Source organism: Bombina bombina, chromosome 2, assembly GCF_027579735.1.
Source record: "Bombina bombina isolate aBomBom1 chromosome 2, aBomBom1.pri, whole genome shotgun sequence".
NCBI classification, from domain to species: Eukaryota; Metazoa; Chordata; class Amphibia; order Anura; family Bombinatoridae; genus Bombina; species Bombina bombina.
Window position 1 is genome coordinate 389,898,905 of NC_069500.1, and position 25,957 is coordinate 389,924,861.

Sequence of the window (25,957 nt, forward strand, 5' to 3'; positions counted from 1 at the left end):
TGAGGGAGGTAAAAGCTTCAGATCAGGGGACAGCGGGCAGATGAATCTGCATTGAGGTATGTAGCAGTTTTTATTTTCTGAATGGAATTGATGAGAAAATCCTGCCATACCGTTATAATGACATGTATGTATACTCTACACTTCAGTATTCTGGGGATGGTATTTCACCGGAATTACTCTGTTAAAAGTACACTAAACCTTTTAATAGGTATTTATCATGTTAAACGTTTTTGCTGGAATGTAGAATCGTTTGCATTTTCTGAGGTACTGAGTGAATAAATATTTGGGCATTATTTTTCCACTTGGCAGTTGCTTGTTTTAATTGTGACAGTTTCGTTTCTCTCTCACTGCTGTGTGTGAGGGGGAGGGGCCGTTTTTGGCGCTCTTTTGCTACGCATCAAAAATTTCCAGTCAGTTACTCTTGTATTTCCTGCATGATCCGGTTCATCTCTAACAGAACTCAGGGGTCTTCAAACTTCTTTGGAGGGAGGTAGATTCTCTCAGCAGAGCTGTGAGACTTATATATTGACTGTGATTAAAAACGTTGCTCTGTAATTTTTATTTTCAAATTTAATTATTGTTACTTTACTAATGGGAACAAACCTTTGCTAAAAGTTGTGTTGTTTTTAAGGATTGATGCTATAACTGTTTTTCAGTTCATTATTTCAACTGTCATTTAATCGTTTAGTGCTTCTTTGAGGCACAGTACGTTTTGGTTAAATAAGTTTGTAACCAAGTTGCAAGTTTATTGCTAGTGTGTTAAACATGTCTGATTCAGAGGAAGATACCTGTGTCATTTGTTCCAATGCCAAGGTGGAGCCCAATAGAAATTTATGTACTAACTGTATTGATGCTACTTTAAATAAAAGCCAATCTGTACAATTTGAACAAATTTCACCAAACAGCGAGGGGAGAGTTATGCCGACTAACTCGCCTCACGTGTCAGTACCTGCATCTCCCGCCCGGGAGGTGCGTGATATTATGGCGCCTAGTACATCTGGGCGGCCATTACAGATAACATTACAAGATATGGCTACTGTTATGACTGAAGTTTTGGCTAAATTACCAGAACTAAGAGGCAAGCGTGATCACTCTGGGGTGAGAACAGAGTGCGCTGATAATTCTAGGGCCATGTCTGATACTGCGTCACAGCTTGCAGAGCATGAGGACGGAGAGCTTCATTCTGTGGGTGACGGTTCTGATCCAAACAGATTGGATTCAGATATTTCAAATTTTAAATTTAAATTGGAAAACCTCCGTGTATTACTAGGGGAGGTTTTAGCGGCTCTTAATGATTGTAACACTGTTGCAATACCAGAGAAATTGTGTAGGTTGGATAAATACTTTGCGGTACCGGCGAGTACTGACGTTTTTCCTATACCTAAGAGACTAACTGAAATTGTTACTAAGGAGTGGGATAGACCCGGTGTGCCGTTCTCACCCCCTCCAATATTTAGAAAGATGTTTCCAATAGACGCCACCACACGGGACTTATGGCAAACGGTCCCTAAGGTGGAGGGAGCAGTTTCTACTTTAGCTAAGCGTACCACTATCCCGGTGGAGGATAGCTGTGCTTTTTCAGATCCAATGGATAAAAAATTAGAGGGTTACCTTAAGAAAATGTTTGTTCAACAAGGTTTTATATTGCAACCCCTTGCATGCATCGCGCCGATTACGGCTGCGGCAGCATTTTGGATTGAGTCTCTGGAAGAGAACCTTAGTTCAACTACGCTGGACGACATTACGGACAGGCTTAGAGTCCTTAAACTAGCTAATTCATTCATTTCGGAGGCCGTAGTACATTTAACCAAACTTACGGCTAAGAACTCAGGATTCGCCATTCAGGCACGTAGGGCGCTGTGGCTAAAATCCTGGTCAGCTGATGTAACTTCTAAGTCCAAATTACTTAATATACCTTTCAAGGGGCAAACTTTATTTGGGCCCGGTTTGAAAGAAATTATCGCTGACATTACAGGAGGTAAGGGCCACGCCCTGCCTCAAGACAAAGCCAAAGCTAAGGCTAGACAGTCTAATTTTCGTCCTTTTCGGAATTTCAAAGCAGGAGCAGCATCAACTTCCACTGCACCAAAACAGGAAGGAGCTGTTGCTCGTTACAGACAAGGCTGGAAACCTAACCAGTCCTGGAACAAGGGCAAGCAGGCCAGGAAACCTGCTGCTGCCCCAAAGACAGCATGAACCGAGGGCCCCCGATCCGGGACCGGATCTAGTGGGGGGCAGACTCTCTCTCTTCGCCCAGGCTTGGGCAAGAGATGTTCAGGATCCCTGGGCGCTAGAGATCATATCTCAGGGATACCTTCTAGACTTCAAATTCTCTCCCCCAAGAGGGAGATTTCATCTGTCAAGGTTGTCAACAAACCAGATAAAGAAAGAAGCGTTTCTACGCTGTGTACAAGATCTGTTATTAATGGGAGTGATCCATCCGGTTCCGCGGTCGGAACAAGGACAAGGGTTTTACTCAAACCTGTTTGTGGTTCCCAAAAAAGAGGGAACTTTCAGGCCAATCTTGGATTTAAAGATCCTAAACAAATTCCTAAGAGTTCCATCGTTCAAAATGGAAACTATTCGGACAATCTTACCCATGATCCAAAAGGGTCAGTACATGACCACAGTGGATTTAAAGGATGCTTACCTTCACATACCGATTCACAAAGATCATTACCGGTATCTAAGGTTTGCCTTCTTAGACAGGCATTACCAGTTTGTAGCTCTTCCATTCGGATTGGCTACGGCTCCAAGAATCTTCACAAAGGTTCTGGGTGCCCTTCTGGCGGTACTAAGACCGCGAGGAATTTCGGTAGCTCCGTACCTAGACGACATTCTGATACAAGCTTCAAGCTTTCAAACTGCCAAGTCTCATACAGAGTTAGTTCTGGCATTTCTAAGGTCGCATGGATGGAAAGTGAACGAAAAGAAGAGTTCTCTTTTTCCTCTCACAAGAGTTCCATTCTTGGGGACTCTTATAGATTCTGTAGAAATGAAGATTTATCTGACAGAAGACAGATTAACAAAGCTTCTAAATGCATGCCGTGTCCTTCATTCCATTCAACTCCCGTCAGTAGCTCAATGCATGGAGGTGATCGGCTTAATGGTAGCAGCAATGGACATAGTTCCCTTTGCACGTCTACATCTCAGACCGCTGCAATTGTGCATGCTGAGTCAGTGGAATGGGGATTACTCAGACTTGTCCCCTACTCTGAATCTGGATCAAGAGACCAGAAACTCTCTTCTATGGTGGCTTTCTCGGCCACATCTGTCCAGGGGGATGCCATTCAGCAGGCCGGACTGGACAATTGTAACAACAGACGCCAGCCTACTAGGTTGGGGCGCTGTCTGGAATTCTATGAAGGCTCAGGGACAATGGAATCAGGAGGAAAGTCTCCTGCCAATAAACATTCTGGAATTGAGAGCAGTTCTCCATGCCCTTCTGGCTTGGCCCCAGTTAAAAACTCGGGGGTTCATCAGGTTTCAGTCGGACAACATCACGACTGTAGCTTACATCAACCATCAAGGAGGGACAAGAAGCTCCCTAGCAATGATGGAAGTATCAAAGATAATTCGCTGGGCAGAGTCTCACTCTTGCCACCTGTCAGCAATCCACATCCCGGGAGTGGAGAACTGGGAGGCGGATTTCTTGAGTCGCCAGACTTTTCATCCGGGGGAGTGGGAACTTCATCCGGAGGTCTTTGCCCAAATACTTCGACGTTGGGGCAAACCAGAGATAGATCTCATGGCGTCTCGCCAGAACGCCAAACTTCCTCACTACGGGTCCAGATCCAGGGATCCGGGAGCGGTTCTGATAGATGCTTTGACAGCACCTTGGAACTTCGGGATGGCTTATGTGTTTCCACCCTTCCCGCTGCTTCCTCGATTGATTGCCAAAATCAAACAGGAGAGAGCATCAGTGATTCTAATAGCGCCTGCATGGCCACGCAGGACTTGGTATGCAGATCTAGTGGACATGTCATCCTGTCCACCTTGGTCTCTACCTCTAAGACAGGACCTTCTGATACAGGGTCCATTCAAACATCAAAATCTAACTTCTCTGAAGCTGACTGCTTGGAAATTGAACGCTTGATTTTATCAAAACGTGGTTTTTCTGAGTCGGTTATTGATACCCTGATACAGGCTAGGAAGCCTGTTACCAGAAGGATTTACCATAAGATATGGCGTAAATACCTATACTGGTGCGAATCCAAAGGTTACTCCTGGAGTAAGGTTAGGATTCCTAGGATATTGTCCTTTCTACAAGAAGGTTTAGAAAAGGGTTTATCGGCTAGCTCATTAAAGGGACAGATCTCAGCTCTGTCCATCTTGTTACACAGGCGTCTGTCAGAAAATCCAGACGTCCAGGCCTTTTGTCAGGCTTTAGCTAGGATCAAGCCTGTGTTTAAAGCTGTTGCTCCGCCATGGAGTTTAAACTTAGTTCTTAACGTTTTACAGGGTGTTCCGTTTGAACCCCTTCATTCCATTGATATAAAATTGTTATCTTGGAAAGTTCTGTTTTTAATGGCTATTTCCTCGGCTCGAAGAGTCTCTGAGTTATCAGCCTTACATTGTGATTCTCCTTATCTGATTTTTCACTCAGACAAGGTAGTTCTGCGTACTAAACCTGGGTTCTTACCTAAGGTAGTCACTAACAGGAATATCAATCAAGAGATTGTTGTTCCATCCTTGTGTCCAAATCCTTCTTCAAAGAAGGAACGTCTTCTACACAATCTGGATGTAGTTCGTGCCCTCAAGTTCTACTTGCAGGCAACTAAGGATTTTCGACAAACGTCTTCCCTGTTTGTCGTGTACTCTGGTCAGAGGAGAGGTCATAAGGCTTCGGCTACCTCTCTCTCCTTCTGGCTTCGTAGCATAATTCGTTTAGCCTATGAGACTGCTGGACAGTAGCCTCCTGAAAGAATTACAGCTCATTCTACTAGAGCTGTGGCTTCCACTTGGGCCTTTAAGAATGAGGCCTCTGTTGAACAGATTTGCAAGGCTGCAACTTGGTCTTCGCTTCATACTTTTTCCAAATTTTACAAATTTGACACTTTTGCTTCTTCGGAGGCTATTTTTGGGAGAAAGGTTCTTCAGGCAGTGGTTCCTTCTGTATAATGAGCCTGCCTATCCCTCCCGTCATCCGTGTACTTTTGCTTTGGTATTGGTATCCCAGAAGTAATGATGACCCGTGGACTGATCACACATAACAGAAGAAAACATAATTTATGCTTACCTGATAAATTCCTTTCTTCTGTTGTGTGATCAGTCCACGGCCCGCCCTGTTTTAAGGCAGGTAAATATCTTTTAAATTATACTCCAGTCACCACTTCACCCTTGGTTTCTCCTTTCTCGTTGATTCTTGGTCGAATGACTGGGAGTGACGTAGAGGGGAGGAGCTATATGCAGCTCTGCTGGGTGAATCCTCTTGCATTTCCTGTTGGGGAGGAGTTATATCCCAGAAGTAATGATGACCCGTGGACTGATCACACAACAGAAGAAAGGAATTTATCAGGTAAGCATAAATTATGTTTTTTACACCAGATTCTGAAAAATAAAAATAAATGTAGACTTAGTCTGAAATACCGTCAAACATTTTAAATTCACCAAAGCAGCTGTTTATTTAATATAGCAGACATTCATCCAATATAGTATATTACGCCTAATACAATCTCCTAGATTTATATATATATATATATATATATATATATATATATATATATATTATTTATATAATCTGAGTATTTTAAATAGATCTGAAAATTATACAATTCATTTTAAATAAACTTTTCATATTAACTTTTATCTTCTTCCTATAATACCCAGCACATTTGAAGCTGACATATAGTCTAGGGTCTGTGTATTGGAACTCAGTATGGGACACTTAACACCTAGATAATATATATTTACATTTCCTGGCCATCCTGGAAATGTATCTCAAACTGCAGACTTCCGGTCTCTCTGACCACAGGGGTTCAGGTGATCTAATAGGAAATCTCATTACACAATTCCAGGCAGTGATCAAACGTTTCTTTGAAGGCAATTACTTTCAAAATCCCTATCTTCCTATATAAACAAATGTCTGTTTCTTTGTACTCTGATGTGTAATCAGCAAAGTGCGGTGGTGTCACTCAATTTCTGACATCAGATTTGCCTTACAAATGAATGTATCTAGCAATGGTCAGAACATGTCCAAGTTTAATATTTAATATATAAATGTATTATGTTATCTTATCATATATATGTATATATTATCTAATGTCACTCACCAATACGCAGCAAACAAAATAATCGGCGAGTCTCAAGGTGTAATAAAATGAATCTTTATTTATACGGAGGCAAAAAACACACTTTAAAATGAGTGTATTAAAATCCAAGCCTGGAGAGTAGTGTCTTACGCGTTTCAGCAGAGAACTGCCTTAATCATAGACATGCTAGGGATGTGTTACACATGACTTAAATACACATCCTACAATTAAATTAATTACAGCCTACTGACCCTATTAACTATTTCAGAGTAGTCCTCATAGACTTTACCAATATAGTAACCCTACATAGCATAAGTAGAAGCTAGTATTGATGTGGACTAAAATATATATATACTGTACATATTGTGTAGTCTTGGAGTGTCCTAAAGTGAAAGCCACACCAAAAGTTATATACAATGTTAAATCTTTAGTGTAAAGAACACTATGGGGCCCATTTATCAAGCTCCAGACGGAGCTTGAGGGCCCGTTTTTCTTGCGAGCCTGCAGGCTCACCAGAAACACCAATTATGAAGCAGCAATCTAAAGACCGCTGCTCCATAACCTGTCCGCCTGCTCTGACCAGGCGGACACAAATCGCCGAAAATCAACCCGATCGAGTACGATCGGGTTGATTGACACCTCCTTGCTGGCGGCTGATTGGCCACGAATCTGCAGGGGGCGGCGTTGCACTAGCAGCTCACAAGAGCTGCTGGTGCAATGCTGAATACGGAGAGCATATTGCTGTACACATTCAGCGAGGTCTGGCGGACCTGATCCGCACTGTCGGATCAGGTCCGCTAGACCTTTGATAAATATCCCCCTATGTCTTATTAGATAAATACATATATCCTTAATATTTAAACCACTCAGCAATACCATGACAAAATATATGTCTATATATGTTTATCGATGTGTTTATAGATGTGTATATATGTACAGTATTTATGTATTTATATGAGTATATATTTATTTACGCATGCGTGAAAAGCGTCAGATAAGGGACTCGCCTTATTGCACTTGAGGGCCTGTATCCAATAAACTTAAGGATACGCTTTGGGACTCAGTGTTTTTCTTTACTTTCCTTATATATACACATATAAACACATACAAACATATGTACACATAAATACACATATATATATATATATATATATATATATATATATATATATATATATGTATATATAAGTTCATTGGAATTAAGAAGAGGAAAACATGTAAAACCATATTTATGCAATATTCACTTTTAATAAAGTGTTATACTGTATATTTACTTTAAATATTTCACATTCCAATGTTCTGCACATAGCATAATATGTTGTATGCATCTTTAAGGAGATATTAATATATATATATATATATATATTTATATATTTTTATATATATATATATATATATTTATATATATATATATATATATATATATATATATACAGTATATATGCATAGCTATATCTATATATAATCATCTATCTATAGGTATAGATATATATTGTATCAATATACCATCAGATATATATAGACATATGTATTTTTGAATACATAGAACATATTTTGCTATGTGCAGAACATTGGAATGTGAAATATTCATATTTTCATGTCGGGTTAGAGAAAATGCGAAGCAGTTGTTAGGGTTTTTTTCTCCATTAACTTCTATGGGGGTTAGAAGAACAGTAAGTGGTACCACACTGAACCCAATTTTTCTTTCATTTCTTTCTGATAGAGCATGCAATTTTAAGCAACTTTCTAATTTACTCCTATTATAATTTTTTATTCATTCTTTTTCTATCTTCATTTGAAAAGCAAGAATGTAAGTTTAGAAGCCAGCCCATTTTGGTTCACTATTCGGTTGTGCTTGCTGATTGGTGGTTAAATGCACTCACCAATAAACAAGTGATGTCCAGTGTCCTGAACCAAAAATTGTCTGGCTCCTTAGCATAGATGCCTTCTTTTTCAAATAAAGATAGCAAGAGAATGAAGAAAAAATCATAATAGGAGTAAATTAGAAAGTTGCATAAAAGTGCATGCTCTATCTGAATCATGAACAAAAAAATTGGGTTTAGTATCCCTTTAAATTCTGAGCCTTATGAGCTCAATTCCAATTGTTTCTTTTGGATCCTTGCCATCATAGGCATAGCTGACTATGTTATGAATGCATATTATTCATGTGACAAGCTTAGATTTTAATAGCTCAAGAGAAACGTGTTTAAATCTTTTAAATCCTAGAAACGTGCAATTCCAGTGGGAGATCCTAAAAGGGTTGTCTCAGTTCTTATGAGCTCTTCTTTGACTTAGCTTTATTAAATCTGATAACATTTGAGAAACACTTTCTGCTTTATGCAGTGTTCATGCCAATAAAATCATTAACAGATAAGAGGAGAGTAAGTTAATATGATATTAATGGTATTGCCCTGTGCTTTGTACAAAACCCAACCCCCTGGGAATTTTGTAAAACCATAAATCATTCTGTTTGGTTTAAAGTGAATCCAAGTTTATTTTTAACAGAATCTCTATATCACTAATTAATTCAAGACTGTTTGACTGTTCCCAGTGTGAGTAAGTACATCAGTAATGACAGTTTACCTTTACATTTCATTCAACTTTTAGAAAGGCATCATTCTAACTTGAAAAGCTAATCCTTGGATATCAGAGTAAATCTGTACTCAGATCGTGACAGCTGTCTGATGTGGCATGTTTATACAAATGCGTATTGGTTATTACGAATATAAACAAAATGAAGAAATATAGGGCTAGTTTATTATTGAATGTAACACGCAAGCAATATCACGTTTTTCTCGGCTTTCTGCATGCAACAGAATAAATATTGCTCGTATTACGAGTTAAAAGTAAACGCATTTTCTGAAGCGTAATCAAATTTAATGTGTGTCAGGTTAGAGGATTAAGAGGATGGGGGAAGTTCAATTAAGAGGATGGGGGAAGAAAAAAGTTGCATAAAACACAACATAAATAAATGTAAAAGTTCAGTTAAACTCATATAAACATTGTCTAAAAAAATTACTTTAAAAAAAATATTAATTAAGTTATAAGGGCTCAAAGATATATCGTATAAGGTGTTTGGAAACAAAAAGGCTGCAAATGGCTTTAACACATATATATATATATATATATATATATATATATATATATATATATATATATATATATATATATATACATACATAGACGTCTAAATAAGTGTATGTATATATATATTATATATATATAGATAAGATACGTGAAGAAGGAGGGCACAGTTGTTTCTCTCCGATGGGAACACGGCAGGTAAGCCGTAATAAGATGTATAATTTGTCTTGAAGAAGGCTCAAGGACAGAGCCGAAACATCGACAGCAATTATTCATGTACTTTGTTTGTATTAAAGGACCAGTCAACACATTAGATTTGCATAATCAACAAATGCAAGATAACAAGACAATGCAATAGCACTTAGTCTGAGCTTCAAATGAGTAGTAGATTTTTTTATAACAAATTTCAAAGTTATGTATATTTCCACTCCCCTTGTACCATGTGATAGCAATCAGCCAATCACAAATGCATATACGTTTAGTCTGTGAATTCTTGCACATGCTCAGTAGGATCTGGTGACTCAAAAATTGTAAATATAAAAGACTGTGCACATTTTTTTTAATGGAAGTAAATTGGAAAGTTGTTTAAAATTACATGCTGTATCTGCATCATGACAATTTAATTTAACCAGAGTGTCCCTTTAAATAATTCAAGTATTCAAATCATGTGAGTGCCCTCCTTCTTCACATATCTATATTATTACATATTGAGGACTGCACCCAGGTCACTGTATGTGAACAAAGGTTAGAGTGCTGGGCTACCGGCTATTTGACACTATGGGGCCTATCTATCAAGCTCTGAATGGAGCTTGATACCCCGTGTTTCTGGTAAGCCTGCAGGCTCGCCAGAAACAGCAGTTATGAAGCAGCGGTCACAAAGACTGCTGCTCCATAACCTGTCCATCTGCTCTGAGCAGGCAGACAGACATCGCCGGAAATCAACCCGATCGAGTACGATCGGGTTGATTGACACCCCCCTGCTGGCGGCCTTTTGATTATAGGAGCGTAAAAACACACAAAATATAATGATATGCAGGAAAGCACAAAAGCAAAATGTGGTAAAAGTATAAATATGTAGCTAGGGAGTATAAAATATGTAATATATATCAGAAATTATATGATGGGGGTCAAAGCTAGCTGCTATAAGATGTATGCCAATAGAGTTGAATATCCTTTTCCCAGTTATTCCGTGTAAAAGTAATGTGAAGGAAGAAAAACTGACTACAAGCTAAGCGCTTAGAAATGTACCACCCAGAGTATATAATAATAAGGAAAACAGCGTATACAGGGAGTTCAGAATTATTAGGCAAATTAGTATTTTGACCACATCATCCTCTTTATGCATGTTGTCTTACTCCAAGCTGTATAGGCTCGAAAGCCTACTACCAATTAAGCATATTAGGTGATGTGCATCTCTGTAATGAGAAGGGGTGTGATCTAATGACATCAACACCCTATATCAGGTGTGCATAATTATTAGGCAACTTCCTTTCCTTTGGCAAAATGGGTCAAAAGAAGGACTTGACAGGCTCAGAAAAGTCAAAAATAGTGAGATATCTTGCAGAGGGATGCAGCACTCTTAAAATTGCAAAGCTTCTGAAGCGTGATCATCGAACAATCAAGCGTTTCATTCAAAATAGTCAACAGGGTCGCAAGAAGCGTGTGGAAAAACCAAGGCGCAAAATAACTGCCCATGAACTGAGAAAAGTCAAGCGTGCAGCTGCCAAGATGCCACTTGCCACCAGTTTGGCCATATTTCAGAGCTGCAACATCACTGGAGTGCCCAAAAGCACAAGGTGTGCAATACTCAGAGACATGGCCAAGGTAAGAAAGGCTGAAAGACGAGCACCACTGAACAAGACATACAAGCTGAAACGTCAAGACTGGGCCAAGAAATATCTCAAGACTGATTTTTCTAAGGTTTTATGGACTGATGAAATGAGAGTGAGTCTTGATGGGCCAGATGGATGGGCCCGTGGCTGGATTGGTAAAGGGCAGAGAGCTCCAGTCCGACTCAGACGCCAGCAAGGTGGAGGTGGAGTACTGTTTTGGGCTGGTATCATCAAAGATGAGCTTGTGGGGCCTTTTCGGGTTGAGGATGGAGTCAAGCTCAACTCCCAGTCCTACTGCCAGTTTCTGGAAGACACCTTCTTCAAGCAGTGGTACAGGAAGAAGTCTGCATCCTTCAAGAAAAACATGATTTTCATGCAGGACAATGCTCCATCACACGCGTCCAAGTACTCCACAGCGTGGCTGGCAAGAAAGGGTATAAAAGAAGAAAATCTAATGACATGGCCTCCTTGTTCACCTGATCTGAACCCCATTGAGAACCTGTGGTCCATCATCAAATGTGAGATTTACAAGGAGGGAAAACAGTACACCTCTCTGAACAGTGTCTGGGAGGCTGTGGTTGCTGCTGCACACAATGTTGATGGTGAACAGATCAAAACACTGACAGAATCCATGGATGGCAGGCTTTTGAGTGTCCTTGCAAAGAAAGGTGGCTATATTGGTCACTGATTTGTTTTTGTTTTGTTTTTGAATGTCAGAAATGTATATTTGTGAATGTTGAGATGTTATATTGGTTTCACTGGTAAAAATAAATAATTGAAATGGGTATATATTTGTTTTTTGTTAAGTTGCCTAATAATTATGCACAGTAATAGTCACCTGCACACACAGATATCCCCCTAAAATAGCTATAACTAAAAACAAACTAAAAACTACTTCCAAAACTATTCAGCTTTGATATTAATGAGTTTTTTGGGTTCATTGAGAACATGGTTGTTGTTCAATAATAAAATTAATCCTCAAAAATACAACTTGCCTAATAATTCTGCACTCCCTGTATTGTTAATATATAAAATAACAATGCAGTGCATGTAAATAAATAAAAACAATGTAAAAGATGCAACAATAAAGAATGTAAAACGCTATAGTGGAGAATAGCAATTATAAATGAACAAATAAATAGTTCAGAGTCTAATATACAGACCATAAGTAAGCATAAAAGTCCAATAGGTGGAAATGTGGATAATTACACCTAACAACAGTCATAGTAAACGTGGAGATGATCCATATGCAATAGTGCAGAAGTGAAGAACAAGAAGCCCCTATAGGGGATCTACTTACAAGAAGTATCCTCAATCATATGAGGTAAGGTTACTGCAGGAAAATAGACTGTTTAGCTCCCGGAGAATCCCTGTTCTCATCCGATCTGTGTGTTAGAAATCTTCAGTCACATACAGCGGGGCAGATGACTGGAAAACGGACCGGTGAATTGGAACGGGTCACTGTCAGTTTCGGTTCTTGTGTGGGTCAAGCCTCAGGCGATCAGGGGTTAAATGCCCATAAAGTGTATTTAAGAAAATAAAACATACACAAAACGATAGTTCAACACCGTTTAATATATAGGCACAGCAAGCAGTCATCATCCAAAAGGTGCGTGTACACGTGTGGTAGAGCTGTGGAGGTTGTGACTCACACAGGCGAGGCAGGTCTGCATCCCCAAATAAGTTATAGTCAGTGCCGGAGCAGAGAGGTGGTACTGAAAGGGAGAAAGGTACCACAAAGATCTGTGTAGCCTGAACCAAGAGGAGGAGAGTTTTACCGAACATCTCTGAGGATCCGGTCTGCCCAGCCAGCACTACATCTTAGTGCTTCCCCAAATGTGAGTGCATTATTTTTAGTACACCATATAAGTTAAACTTTGCAGAATCACGCTATGTGGCACCTTCTCTACTTCTTTCTAGATTAACTTGGAAGTGGATGGCCTTTTACTTCGAGGAGAGCTGCCTATCTGTGTAATCTACACACAAATTTGATTGGACTATCTGTTTGATGTAGTTCTTACACATGTTTCTATAAGCATATTTTGTATATCTATTTGTATAGAGTGGTAGTTGGTGTCTCTTTTTGACACAAGGTTCATAATACCATTTCTTTTGATGTACATATATACTTATTTTTGTGATAGCGCCCCTATTTACACCTGAGAATCTTATTAACATTGGGGAAATTATCTGATAGGTTTCCACTCTGCATTATAATTACAGTATATGCATAGAAATGTTCCTGTCTGTTGACTTCATTTAAAAATTATAATATCCCATTCTGTATTTGAGATTCCATTTATCAAACAAAAGTTGTATTGGAACAATTTTAGTACTGACATTAGCATATCATTTAGTAGTAACTGAATTCTGATTATTGCGGTTCTGTCTAAGCTCAGAAATCTTGGCGAGACTGGGAATTGCCTGTTACATTGATTGGAAAAAGTGGTCACCTATATTACCATTAAAGTAATGCACAGCAGAAACATCTGCTTTAGTTGTTAAATTTGGATGCTTTGGAGATAAAATTAAGCTAGTTTTAGAGTTAAAATGAAACCAATGAGCACTTAATAGCTTTAACATTTTCAAATAGCTTTATTATACAGATATTGTTTTAAACACTGAACATGGAAGTGCTGAAGTTCAGAGGTGCCTTTAGACTAAGGGAGGCTTTAGGCAAAACTAAATTATGAGGCCCCTCTTAAAGGGACAAGAAACTTAAAATTTTCCTGTCACGAGTCAGATAAAGCACACTATTTAAAACAGCTTTCAAATTTACATATATTGTCAATTTTGCTTAGTTCTCTTGACATCTTATGTTGAAGCAGCCGCAACGAAATACCGGTAGCTAGCGGAACACATATGGTGAGACAATAACAAGAGTCACATATGTCCAAACACCAATTAGCAGCTAGCTCCCAGTAGTGCATTACTGCTCCCGAGCCTACCAAGGTATGCTTTTCAACAAAGGATGCCAATAAAACAAAGCACTAGATAATTGAAGTAATTTATCTGAATCATAAAAGACAAATATTGGGTTTCATATTTCTTTATCTCACAAAAGAAAAAAAATGCAAAACGTAGCTCAATATGTTAATGTGTGTAAACTTGATTTTACATATATCTATAAACAAAGACCTAAGAAGTATGTGGTTGGCTTAATATTCTTACTGGCTCCTAAAACTGAAATAAATTTGTCCCCTTTAAAAATGTAAATAAAAATATAGGAAAATCATAAAGCAAGGTTGTTTAAAAGAGCATTCCAATACAAACTATAGCTATAAAATGCTATCTGATATTCACATACTCACCGCTTCTATTTCCCAGCCATCACAAGCAACAGATGGAATTGCTTCACTGTGTTTTCTGGTATCTAGGGGGTTAATATATACAAATACAGCCTGCAGCTGCTCACAGTGTGGCTGTCAGTAACAAGCGGCCTAAGCAGGGGAAAGGCTCCCAGCCTCACACAGGACTGCCAGCAGCTCAGCTAAAAGAGTGACCAAGGAGGGAGCATCTGTCACACTGCCCTCTAGTTCAGTGTTCTTTTGCTGCAGGGGAAAGAAGTATTGCAAAAAGGTTCTGAGCTTTATTACCAAACATATCAGGCAGGCAGATAAAGCCAAGTGAGTGACTGCTTGCAAGCTCAAACGGAAGCCCATATTGCTCCTCTGCTCTCTGCAGTTCCTTCAGGACACTTCAGCTGAACAGAGGCAGAGAACTAACAAGACTAGGGGCCAAATTATCAAGCTCTGAACAGACCTTGATGCCCTGTTTCTGTGCGAGCCTTCAGGCTTACCGGAAACAGAAGTTATGAAGTCCGCCTGCTCTGATTGACACCTGTTAGCGGCCGATTGGCCACAAATCTGCAGGGGGCGGTATTGCACAAGCAGTTCAAAAGAACTGCTTGTGTAATGATAAATGCTGTCAGCGTATGCTGTCAGAATTTATCGATGCTGCGGCGGACATGATACGCTACATTGTATCCTGTCCGCTCGCATATTAATAAATTGGCCCTTATGCATCCATTGAACACAGGTCTTATTGCAGCAAGAATCCCTACATTATAATGAACATTGACATTTCTGTACCACCCCTGCTCAATACTATGAATATTAGACTATATGACTGTGCATGGAGGAAGCCAATGGGCTGGGTACTATGCCACCAATACCTGTTTCATCTGAGAAAAAAGGCATAATTTCCTATGGCCCTGAGTGTGACCCCATCATGAGTGAGACCTTAGGCGATTGCCAATTTGGCCTAATGGTAGAGCTGACTCTGCTGAAGTTTCTTTTATTATTTTCACAAGGCTAACAAGCTTTAGGGGAACGGAAAGAGAATTTGCCACAGATAAAGATACAATCTTGCATTCTACAAATGTCACCTCTTAGCATCACTGCTTCTCAGCGAGGTGAACAGAGGATTCTCATTATAGCACTAGGGAATGAGTAGTCTAAGCGAGCGTACATTCAGTGTGACTCTACCAATCAGGTTCTGTGGTCTTTGATAAGCTGTGCTTTTTGACTAACAAAAATAATTAAATACATTAAATAGATAAATAAATGGGTAAAAACATGCAGGAGAAAAAATAATGGAAGTTTAGTTTTAAAACAAGCAAATACTAGATTTGAATACTTTTTGTAATCATAGCGTTGGCCTAAAGTAATACATTCAATTTAATTTAACACTTCCATGATCTTTAAAAGCTTGCAAATGCAGTGGGAGATTAGCATTGCCCCTTCAAAGGGACACTATAGACTAATTATTTCTATGTTGCTTCATTTTATTGTCAACAGTAAAACCTTTTCTTGAAAGATTTTTTTTAAACTCTGAAAAGAAATGGAAAGGGCATGTTAATAAATTGCGCATATAGCAGGAAACATTATGTACAACCTTTTCATCCTGCAGTTCCCCACTCATTTCCTGTGACTCGCTCACTACATAGTAGACGTGCACAGCGGAAAAATTTGTTTTGGACCGATTCAGATTCTTTCTAATTTAATTTCTGATCGATTCAAATTCGGATACATTTGAATGTATTTGTTTTGGATTCATTCAGATTCAAATAAATTTGGATGTATCGGATGTATTCGTTTTGGATTTGATTTGTAAATTCAGAAGTTTGGTATGTGTTATGTTAATTCAGATGGTTCCAAGTTACACAAACTAAATTATTTCACTGTTCTTTCTCACTAAATAAAATTTTTATACTGAATTGTGATTAGTCAATGGCCATTCGAATGTAACAAATAAATTGGATCTAATTCAGATTTATTTGTTACGAATGCATCCACATTAGTTTAGTTTTGTTGCTAGGGTAATTCGGAAATTCGAATCGATTTGAATCTCCGAATTTAGGGAAATCGTCCGAATTTCGATTCGGAACGAAACAAAATGCACATGTCTACTACATTTGCACAGCTGGTGAAGAGCATGCACATCATTAGCAACTGTATTGAATGTGATGGACAACATAGTTTGTTACAAATGTGTTTGTGTATGAAGGAGATTTTGGTTTAAAAGAAAACATCTCTCAAAATGTAGCTTTTACATATATGGTAATTATGTGGTCAACATTATGCCAAGATCAAATTTTGCCCCATTAGGGCCTTACAAGTTACTGATTATATATTAATGCAAACTATCTCTAAGAGATCAGTGGGAGGTACAAATAGCCTTTTAGAGATCTTACTATCTTATTAGGTTTCAGTTACTATTGATCATCTGTTTTATAGGTAGGTAATGCTTACTGGGCAGTCAATGAGTCTGGTAAAGGCCTTGCCTCATCTCTGTGATTGGATGCACACAATTCTTCCCTTATTCTTATAACTCTCCTCCAACTCACTGATATTTACAGTTTATCCATAACAGGAATTGAACAAAAGATACAAACTAATGAATAATTGCTTTATTGTTGGAGGCACCTTTCCTCAAGTATCTTTTAAGTGAAGTGTCTTGGCATTTCATATACATACATTTTTAAATGGAGGCCAAAGTGGCCCGGTGCAGAGCATAAACTGATCAGAAAAACAAAACCACAGCAGCACCACTTGTAATGTCCAAACCTTCTTTTTATTCCATATCACATGGGCAGCAAAAAGCAGTGAAAGAACAATGTTTTGGGTCAAACACCCTTAATCATGGTAATACAGTGTATGTACCCATTAACAAACTTAAGTACCTATAGGCAGGTGAGACCAAACCTCTTTAATTAACACTTTAGATATACCATTTTGTTTTTCATTCGTATATACTGACCCCTAGTGGTCTACACCTATATGTACTGTTCTTCAATCATAAAAAATATACATTTATACAATTAAAAACACATCAAAACAGACCTGGAGAGCAGCAGTTCTAACCTACAGATTTCATCAAAGACAATGCACAATTTGTCACTTAACTTATATAGATAAATAAACCCTGAAATCAGCCTTTATGTAAACACACTCAAATCAAGTTCCCTATTCATATCTTTGGGAATTAATGACTCTAGTTTATTAATCCAAAAGGCTTCACGCCTTCTAAGAAGTAATTCCCTATTACCTCCTCTTCTAGGAATGGGTATATAATCAATAATTTGAAACCTCAATTGTGAGATAGTATGGGCTTTTTCCAAAAAATGGTATGCTACAGGAGCATTAAGGTCATTGTTCCTAATATTTGATTTATGTTGTAGGATTCTATCCCTGACCCATTGGGTCATCTCGCCAATACAAATTATGCCACACAGACACTTGATCAAATATATTACAAAGTAATTTGTATAAATGTTTTATAGATGATCCAATTATATAGCCCATACCGGGTTTTTTGTTTTTTTTAAATGTATAGTTTTGCTTATTTTTAAATAACATTGCACTGATTTTCAGATTACTAACCAAGCCATAAAGTTTTAGAATACTGATGTATACCTACTCCAGCTTGCTCCTGTTTGTGTAAAGAGTCTTGTCATATGCAGAGGAAGGGGGAGTGTCTGCTTTTCTTGCTATAGAACCACTTGCAGTGGGTGTTCCAGCTAACCTTTTCAACAGAGCTAAACTTGGAGCTTCTAAGTAAGTTTTTAAAGTGTTTTATACTGGATTTTTAGATCAGTATCTGTGCATATTCTTCTTTATAGAAGTGTCTATTACCTCCTCTTCTAGGAATGGGTACATAATCAATAATTTGAAACCTCAATTGTGAGATAGTATGGGCTTTTTCCAAAAAATTGTATGCTACAGGAGCATTAAGGTCATTGTTCCTAATATTTGATTTATGTTGTAGGATTCTATCCCTGACCAGTTGGGTCATCTCACCAATATAAATTATGCCACACGGACACTTGATCAAATATATTACAAAGGTGGCATTACAATTATAGTACCCTTTAATTCTGAATTGTATTTATTGACCCTTCCTTTTGGTAGTTTCAGTACCAAAAGGAAGGGTCAATAAGGAGAATAGCCTAAATAAGAAAGACCCTGACAGGATGGTATTTATTTCAGAGTATAATGCCTACAGCCCAATAATTCAAAGAATTATACAAAAACATTGGCACATTTTAAGTGAGTGTAACCCTGAAGTGAAAGCCTTTAAACAGCCGCCTATGTCTGCATATACTAGACTCCCCAGCCTAAGAGATAAGATAATCAGAGATGATGTGGGTAGTAAAAAGAAGACTAGACAGGGTTTTATAACTGCAAAGAATAATTGCTGTTACCCTTGCCTTAATTGTTCAAATTGTAACAATTTAATTAAAGGAGATAGTTTTACTCACCCCTTAACGGGTCAGAAATGCAGAATTAAAGGGTACTATAATTGTAATGCCACCTTTGTAATATATTTGATCAAGTGTCTGTGTGGCATAATTTGTATTGGCGAGATGACCCAACTGGTCAGGGATAGAATCCTACAACATAAATCAAATATTAGGAACAATGACCTTAATGCTCCTGTAGCATACCATTTTTTGGAAAAAGCCCATACTTTCTCACAATTGAGGTTTCAAATTATTGATTATGTACCCATTCCTAGAAGAGGAAGTAATAGGGAATTACTTCTTAGAAGGCGTGAAGCCTTTTGGATTAATAAACTAGAGTCATTAATTCCCAAAGGTATGAATAGGGAACTTGATTTGAGTGTGTTTACATAAAAGCTGATTTCATGGATTATTTATCTATATAAGTTAAGTGACACATTTCACAATATGTATTTATTAATTTAATTGAAGTAGTATTCAAGTATTATCACTATAGACATTAGAAAAAAAGAGAACTCAGACTACATAGACCACGCCTTGCTGCCTTTAGTGAGAATTTCACAGAGACCAAGGGGCCGATTTAACAATGTGCAAGCAGACATGATTCGCTGTAGCATACGCTGTCGGCATACAGGGCTTGTTAAATCGGCCATCCAAAGGGTAGATTTACCAAGCAGCGGAAGCTACAATCTACCCCTGATGTTTCCGGTAAGCCGGAAACAAGAGTTAAGAAGCAGCGGTCATAGACCGCTGCTCCTTAACTCATCCGCCACCTCTGAGGTGGCGGACTGCAATCATCCCGATCAGATACTATCGGGATGATTGACACCCCCTGCTAGCAGCCGATTAGCCGTGAATGTGCATGGGGCGGCAACATCGGCATTTATCGATGTTGATTGGACATGATTCGTTACAGCGAATCATGTCCGCCCGTAAATTGATAAATCGGCCCCCGAAAAAATGGAATAGCTATGTGATATTTTACTAGCCGTTAATCTGAAGCTGCTCTATCTGCTTAAACCTTTCTGTGTAACAAGTAGAACGAGCATATTGTGAATTAAAGGAACAGTGTACACCAATTTTCATATAACTGCAGGTAATAGACACTTCTATAAAGAAGAATATGCACAGATACTGATCTAAAAATCCAGTATAAAACACTTTAAAAACTTACTTAGAAGCTCCAAGTTTAGCTCTGTTGAAAAGGTTAGCTGGAACACCCACTGCAAGTGGTTCTATAGCAAGAAAAGCAGACACTCCCCCTTCCTCTGCATATGACAAGACTCTTTACACAAACAGGAGCAAGCTGGAGTAGGTATACATCAGTATTCTAAAACTTTATGGCTTGGTTAGTAATCTGAAAATCAGTGCAATGTTATTTAAAAATAAGCAAAACTATACATTTAAAAAAACAAAAAACCCGGTATGGGCTATATAATTGGATCATCTATAAAACATTTATACAAATTACTTTGTAATATATTTGATCAAGTGTCTGTGTGGCATAATTTGTATTGGCGAGATGACCCAATGGGTCAGGGATAGAATCCTACAACATAAATCAAATATTAGGAACAATTACCTTAATGCTCCTGTAGCATACCATTTTTTGGAAAAAGCCCATACTATCTCACAATTGAGGTTTCAAATTATTGATTATGTACCCATTCCTAGAAGAGGAGGTAATAGGGAATTACTTCTTAGAAGGCGTGAAGCCTTTTGGATTAATAAACTAGAGTCATTAATTCCCAAAGGTATGAATAGGGAACTTGATTTGAGTGTGTTTACATAAAAGCTGATTTCATGGATTATTTATCTATATAAGTTAAGTGACACATTTCACAATATGTATTTATTAATTTAATTGAAGTAGTATTCAAGTATTATCACTATAGACATTAGAAAAAAAGAGAACTCAGACTACATAGACCACGCCTTGCTGCCTTTAGTGAGAATTTCACAGAGACCAAGGGGCCGATTTAACAATGTACAAGCAGACATGATTCGCTGTAGCATACGCTGTCGGCATACAGGGCTTGTTAAATCGGCCATCCAAGGGGTAGATTTACCAAGCAGCGGAAGCTACAATCTACCCCTGATGTTTCCGGTAAGACGGAAACAAGAGTTAAAAAGCAGCGGTCATAGACCGCTGCTCCTTAACTCATCCGCCACCTCTGAGGTGGCGGACTGCAATCATCCCGATCAGATACTATCGGGATGATTGACACCCCCTGCTAGCAGCCGATTAGCCGCGAATGTGCATGGGGCGGCAACATCAGCATTTATCGATGTTGATTGGACATGATTCGCTACAGCGAATCATGTCCGCCCGTAAATTGATAAATCGGCCCCCGAAAAAATGGAATAGCTATGTGATATTTTACTAGCCGTTAATCTGAAGCTGCTTTATCTGCTTAAACCTTTCTGTGTAACAAGTAGAACAAGCATATTGTGAATTAAAGGAACAGTGTACACCAATTTTCATATAACTGCAGGTAATAGACACATCTATAAAGAAGAATATGCACAGATACTGATCTAAAAATCCAGTATAAAACACTTTAAAAACTTACTTAGAAGCTCCAAGTTTAGCTCTGTTGAAAAGGTTAGCTGGAACACCCACTGCAAGTGGTTCTATAGCAAGAAAAGCAGACACTCCCCCTTCCTCTGCATATGACAAGACTCTTTACACAAACAGGAGCAAACTGGAGTAGGTATACATCAGTATTCTAAAACTTTATGGCTTGGTTAGTAATCTGAAAATCAGTGCGATGTTATTTAAAAATAAGCAAAACTATACATTTAAAAAAAACAAAAAACCCTGTATGGGCTATATAATTGGATCATCTATAAAACATTTATACAAAGAAAATCTAGTGTATAATGTCCCTTTAACAGTGAATCCAAATTGGTCACAAATTATGCACAATTTTTCATTTTATCTCATTAACATTTTTTTATATTGAGAATATGAAACTTTTAGTTTTTAAGAAATGTTAAAATAAGAGTTGTGAAAACAACCTGTGGCATAACAGCTAAAATTAGTTGCTTGTTTCTTTAAATTTTCTTTTTCACTACATAACTTTATAGTGCATGATTCAGATTTCTGCGGCGCCACTAGAGCAGGATAACATAAATCATTAGTAAATAATGTGAAATCTCCATTCTTATGCAGCCTGTACTACACACCAGCATATTTAAGCTTTCTGTAGGGACTCATTTCTGACACTGAAGCATATTTTAATAAAAGAGAAATGACGGAATGAAAAGGTTGTGCTATGAATCTGAAGTACTATGTAAAATGTCTTCTTGTTTATATTATCATTACCATTATTTTTAAAGCTAATTCTGTAACTTTTTTTATAGAAGGTAATTGATACTTTAACCAGCTATACAATACAGCAGAGGTTGTAGCTCTTATTGCTGTAGAGCTAGGACATAGGAGTGCATAAGATAAGGATAGAGGTCTTAAACCTGTAAAAGGACAAGAATCATACTCAACTCAGCACAGAATACAAATGGGGCAAAGATATTAGCACTATTATGCGCTAACATTGTTTGGGCACAATCAGCATTTATTTTAATATTGCGTTAATATTACACGTGGAAAGTATAATAGTAGTGTTGGCATAAAAGTCTACAGCACGCTAACATCAGCTTATCAGATTGTACGGGTGTGCAAGATCCCTCATAAAATAAACTTCTATAAAGGTGTGCAGAAAAACTATTGATTGATTGATTGATTGAGTTCTAAGCTGAAGGTACGCTTAGCCAAAGGTCAAATAGTGGAGTTCTTTACTTTTAAACTATGACTTTCTATTGAAATATAATTTAAGAACACAGCACACATACATACATATGTACACGCATACATACATGTATAACATATATACATACACACATACATACATGCATATATATATATATATACATACACAGTCACATACATGTATATATCTATATACATATATACATACATACACACATACATGCATATATCTATATACATATATACATACATGCATATATATATATACATACACAGTCACATACATGTATATATCTATATACATATATACATACATACACACATACATGCATATATCTATATACATATATACATACATGCATATATATATATACATACACAGTCACATACATGTATATATCTATATACATATATACATACATACACACATACATGCATATATCTATATACATATATACATACATGCATATATATATATACATACACAGTCACATACATGTATATATCTATATACATATATACATACATACACACATACATGCATATATCTATATACATATATACATACATGCATATATATATATACATACACAGTCACATACATGTATATATCTATATACATATATACATACATACACACATACATGCATATATCTATATACATATATACATACATGCATATATATATATATACATATACATCTTTAAAATTTTCCCGGTCCAACACCTGATCATATACCATATCCCTTTAAATCACTGTTATTATTATTTTTTTTAATAATAATCCTTGATTTTACATTTCATATGTTTAAATATGAGCAAAATACTTTATTGGAATATACTTTGGATGCATTTTGTCATTGATCTTTTCAAGAATTAAAACTTTACTTCACTACATTCTCCAGCACTATTTTGTGCTCACGCCCAACGCTTAACTCACCACTTGTAATATGAGTGATAGTAGCATTCCCCATGCTATCCTTTCAAAGTATAGGGCGGGTTAAAAAAATGATGAAAAGATTCTCTGGGAAAACCTTTTTTTACCATCCACTAGATTGCACTAAAGATAATACACCCTGCACTATAAATTGAGCACCACTTGTAATCTAGCCCTTATTGTTTTAAAACATGCACCCCAGTTTGTTTTTATTAAACTAAGGCTCTGGGGGCCACACTGAGGCCTTCCAAGTCCTGTTAGGTTGAGGTTGCAGGCTCTCATGAGTGAGTATGCATCTGCACATTCATAACATTTATTTGAAGTTTGTTTATCTATAAGTACAGCACTTATTTTTTCTTTCAGCTAGTAACATTTGTAAACATTACTTTCCAACCCTCCATATAAAAAAAAAATATAGTGTGAGTTCTAACTTGGCTATTATACAGTTCTCACTGTATCTGATATTACTGTTTCTCCCTCAGTTATGAGCTTTAATATAATTGCTTACCAAAAACTATATTACTTGTTTCTTCATCACATTATGAACTATAGTACATTTCCAACACATTCTCTTTTAATATAACACTTATATCAGTAAAATGCAGAGGGTCTCTCAGATTGTTTACTATAAAACTATAGAAAACTATAACATTATTAGAATGTAGGAAACTGTATTACCACTAAGTACTTCTTTTTAATGTTTGAGAAACAGTAGTGTATAAGATACATAGCATAGAATAATACTTTTCATTTTTAATAAAGCCCCCACTTTGGGTAATATACGCCAAAAAATAAATATAAGCTTATTTACATAAGAAGACATTTATTTTCTGCAGCATTTCTAATAGACGTCTTCCAGAGATTTATCACCTAGATATACTCCATACTAAAGATCTGTTTACAAATACATAAGAGATCTATTCAGATTTTTGCCATTTTATATATAACAGCTACTTCAATGAAGAGGTCGCTCCCTTCAAATCAACATAATTCCTGATTTTTTTATCTTATGTTTACATCTTTTCTCTACTACAGAGAAAAGATGTGACCATAAGATAAAAATGCTCTTGAAAAAAGGTCCTTATATGGACCGAAACATCGACCAGATAAAATGAAAGTATAAATAAGAAAATAAAAGTTGAAGTTATATTGAAACTTTAAGCCTTGAGAGTGCCTCTTAATTTCAAGGAAACATTTCTACATATCAATATAGTAGATCACCCAGACAGAAACGTGCTTGGAGCTACTGGACTAAACATATATATATATATATATATATATATATATATATATATATATATATATATATATATATATTTCAATCTGTTCTAAGAACTTCGAATTTAAATAGGGGTCTGCTGCACGGGTCCTAAGCTTATTGATATACTAGTAACCTAATAGCTTTGTTGATACTTAATGTGATAATCCCTAGAGGAGCAACAACCCCCTCTTATATATTCTCACTCTATGCAATACTCCAGATTGCTAAATATACTTCGGTAAAACTAAATCTCCCAAATAACCCATTTTTATCCAACCCCCCTCCCCACAGTAATTTCCCATTAATCTCTCTACCTCTAAACCCATCATAAGCAAGATACTCCTCTAAGAAATAGAACTTAAAAAAAGAACGCTAATTAATACCAGAAACCATTCTTTCTTCAGCTTCTTCCAGCCACCCATTGACAGCTACACTTTTTTATGCCTTGTTTCTGTAGTTTCTCAATGTTTTGAGCTAACCTCCTATGAAGAGAAAAATATAGGTTAATCTGATTAGCAATTCAGAATTGTAGTAGTTGGGCTGTTGACAAAGATAATATAACTCCCAATCGGAGCTGTATATTTTGATATTATCACATGCAATAAAGATTATTTTTTTTCATAGCTTTTATACCACAATTAAGGATAAAATAAGTAATGTTTTTTTAACTGATACATACAGTCTAGAATGTAATTTGATCTTTCAATGAGCAATAGTTTCACAGACACCCATTAACAACCATCACTTGATGTATTGTAAATTCATTATGATTTATTTTCAAGGATTTCTGGGATTGATCCAAATACAGATCACATGATTTCAGCTACCAGTCATCTCATCTCTCTTAAAGTGGAACCTCCTCCTGTATTGTGTCCAAACCTTTCTGGATCACCTCTTATAACTATCCACCTGAAGCACATTCTGGTAAGTGAAAGACATCTAAATGTTTGATTTTAGCTCTGGTTGCCTGTTTTGATTCTACAACACTATATCATATCTTTATACAGAATTAAGTCACCATAACACTTATATAGAGTTGTGAAACTACTGCTAATTTATTTAGTCCTCAACTAAAGCCT

At 37.1% G+C, this 25,957-nt stretch overlaps 1 protein-coding gene across 1 annotated transcript in view; it reads left to right on the top strand.

Annotated features, from left to right (window-relative positions):
• ADGRD1 (adhesion G protein-coupled receptor D1) overlaps window positions 1-25,957 on the top strand; it is a 1,140,767-nt gene that overhangs the window by 276,606 nt on the left and 838,204 nt on the right. Inside the window, exon 14 of the mRNA XM_053701862.1 lies at window positions 25,661-25,802. Coding sequence (XP_053557837.1) covers window positions 25,661-25,802 — 142 coding nt within the window. The remainder of the gene's footprint in view (window positions 1-25,660; window positions 25,803-25,957) is intronic.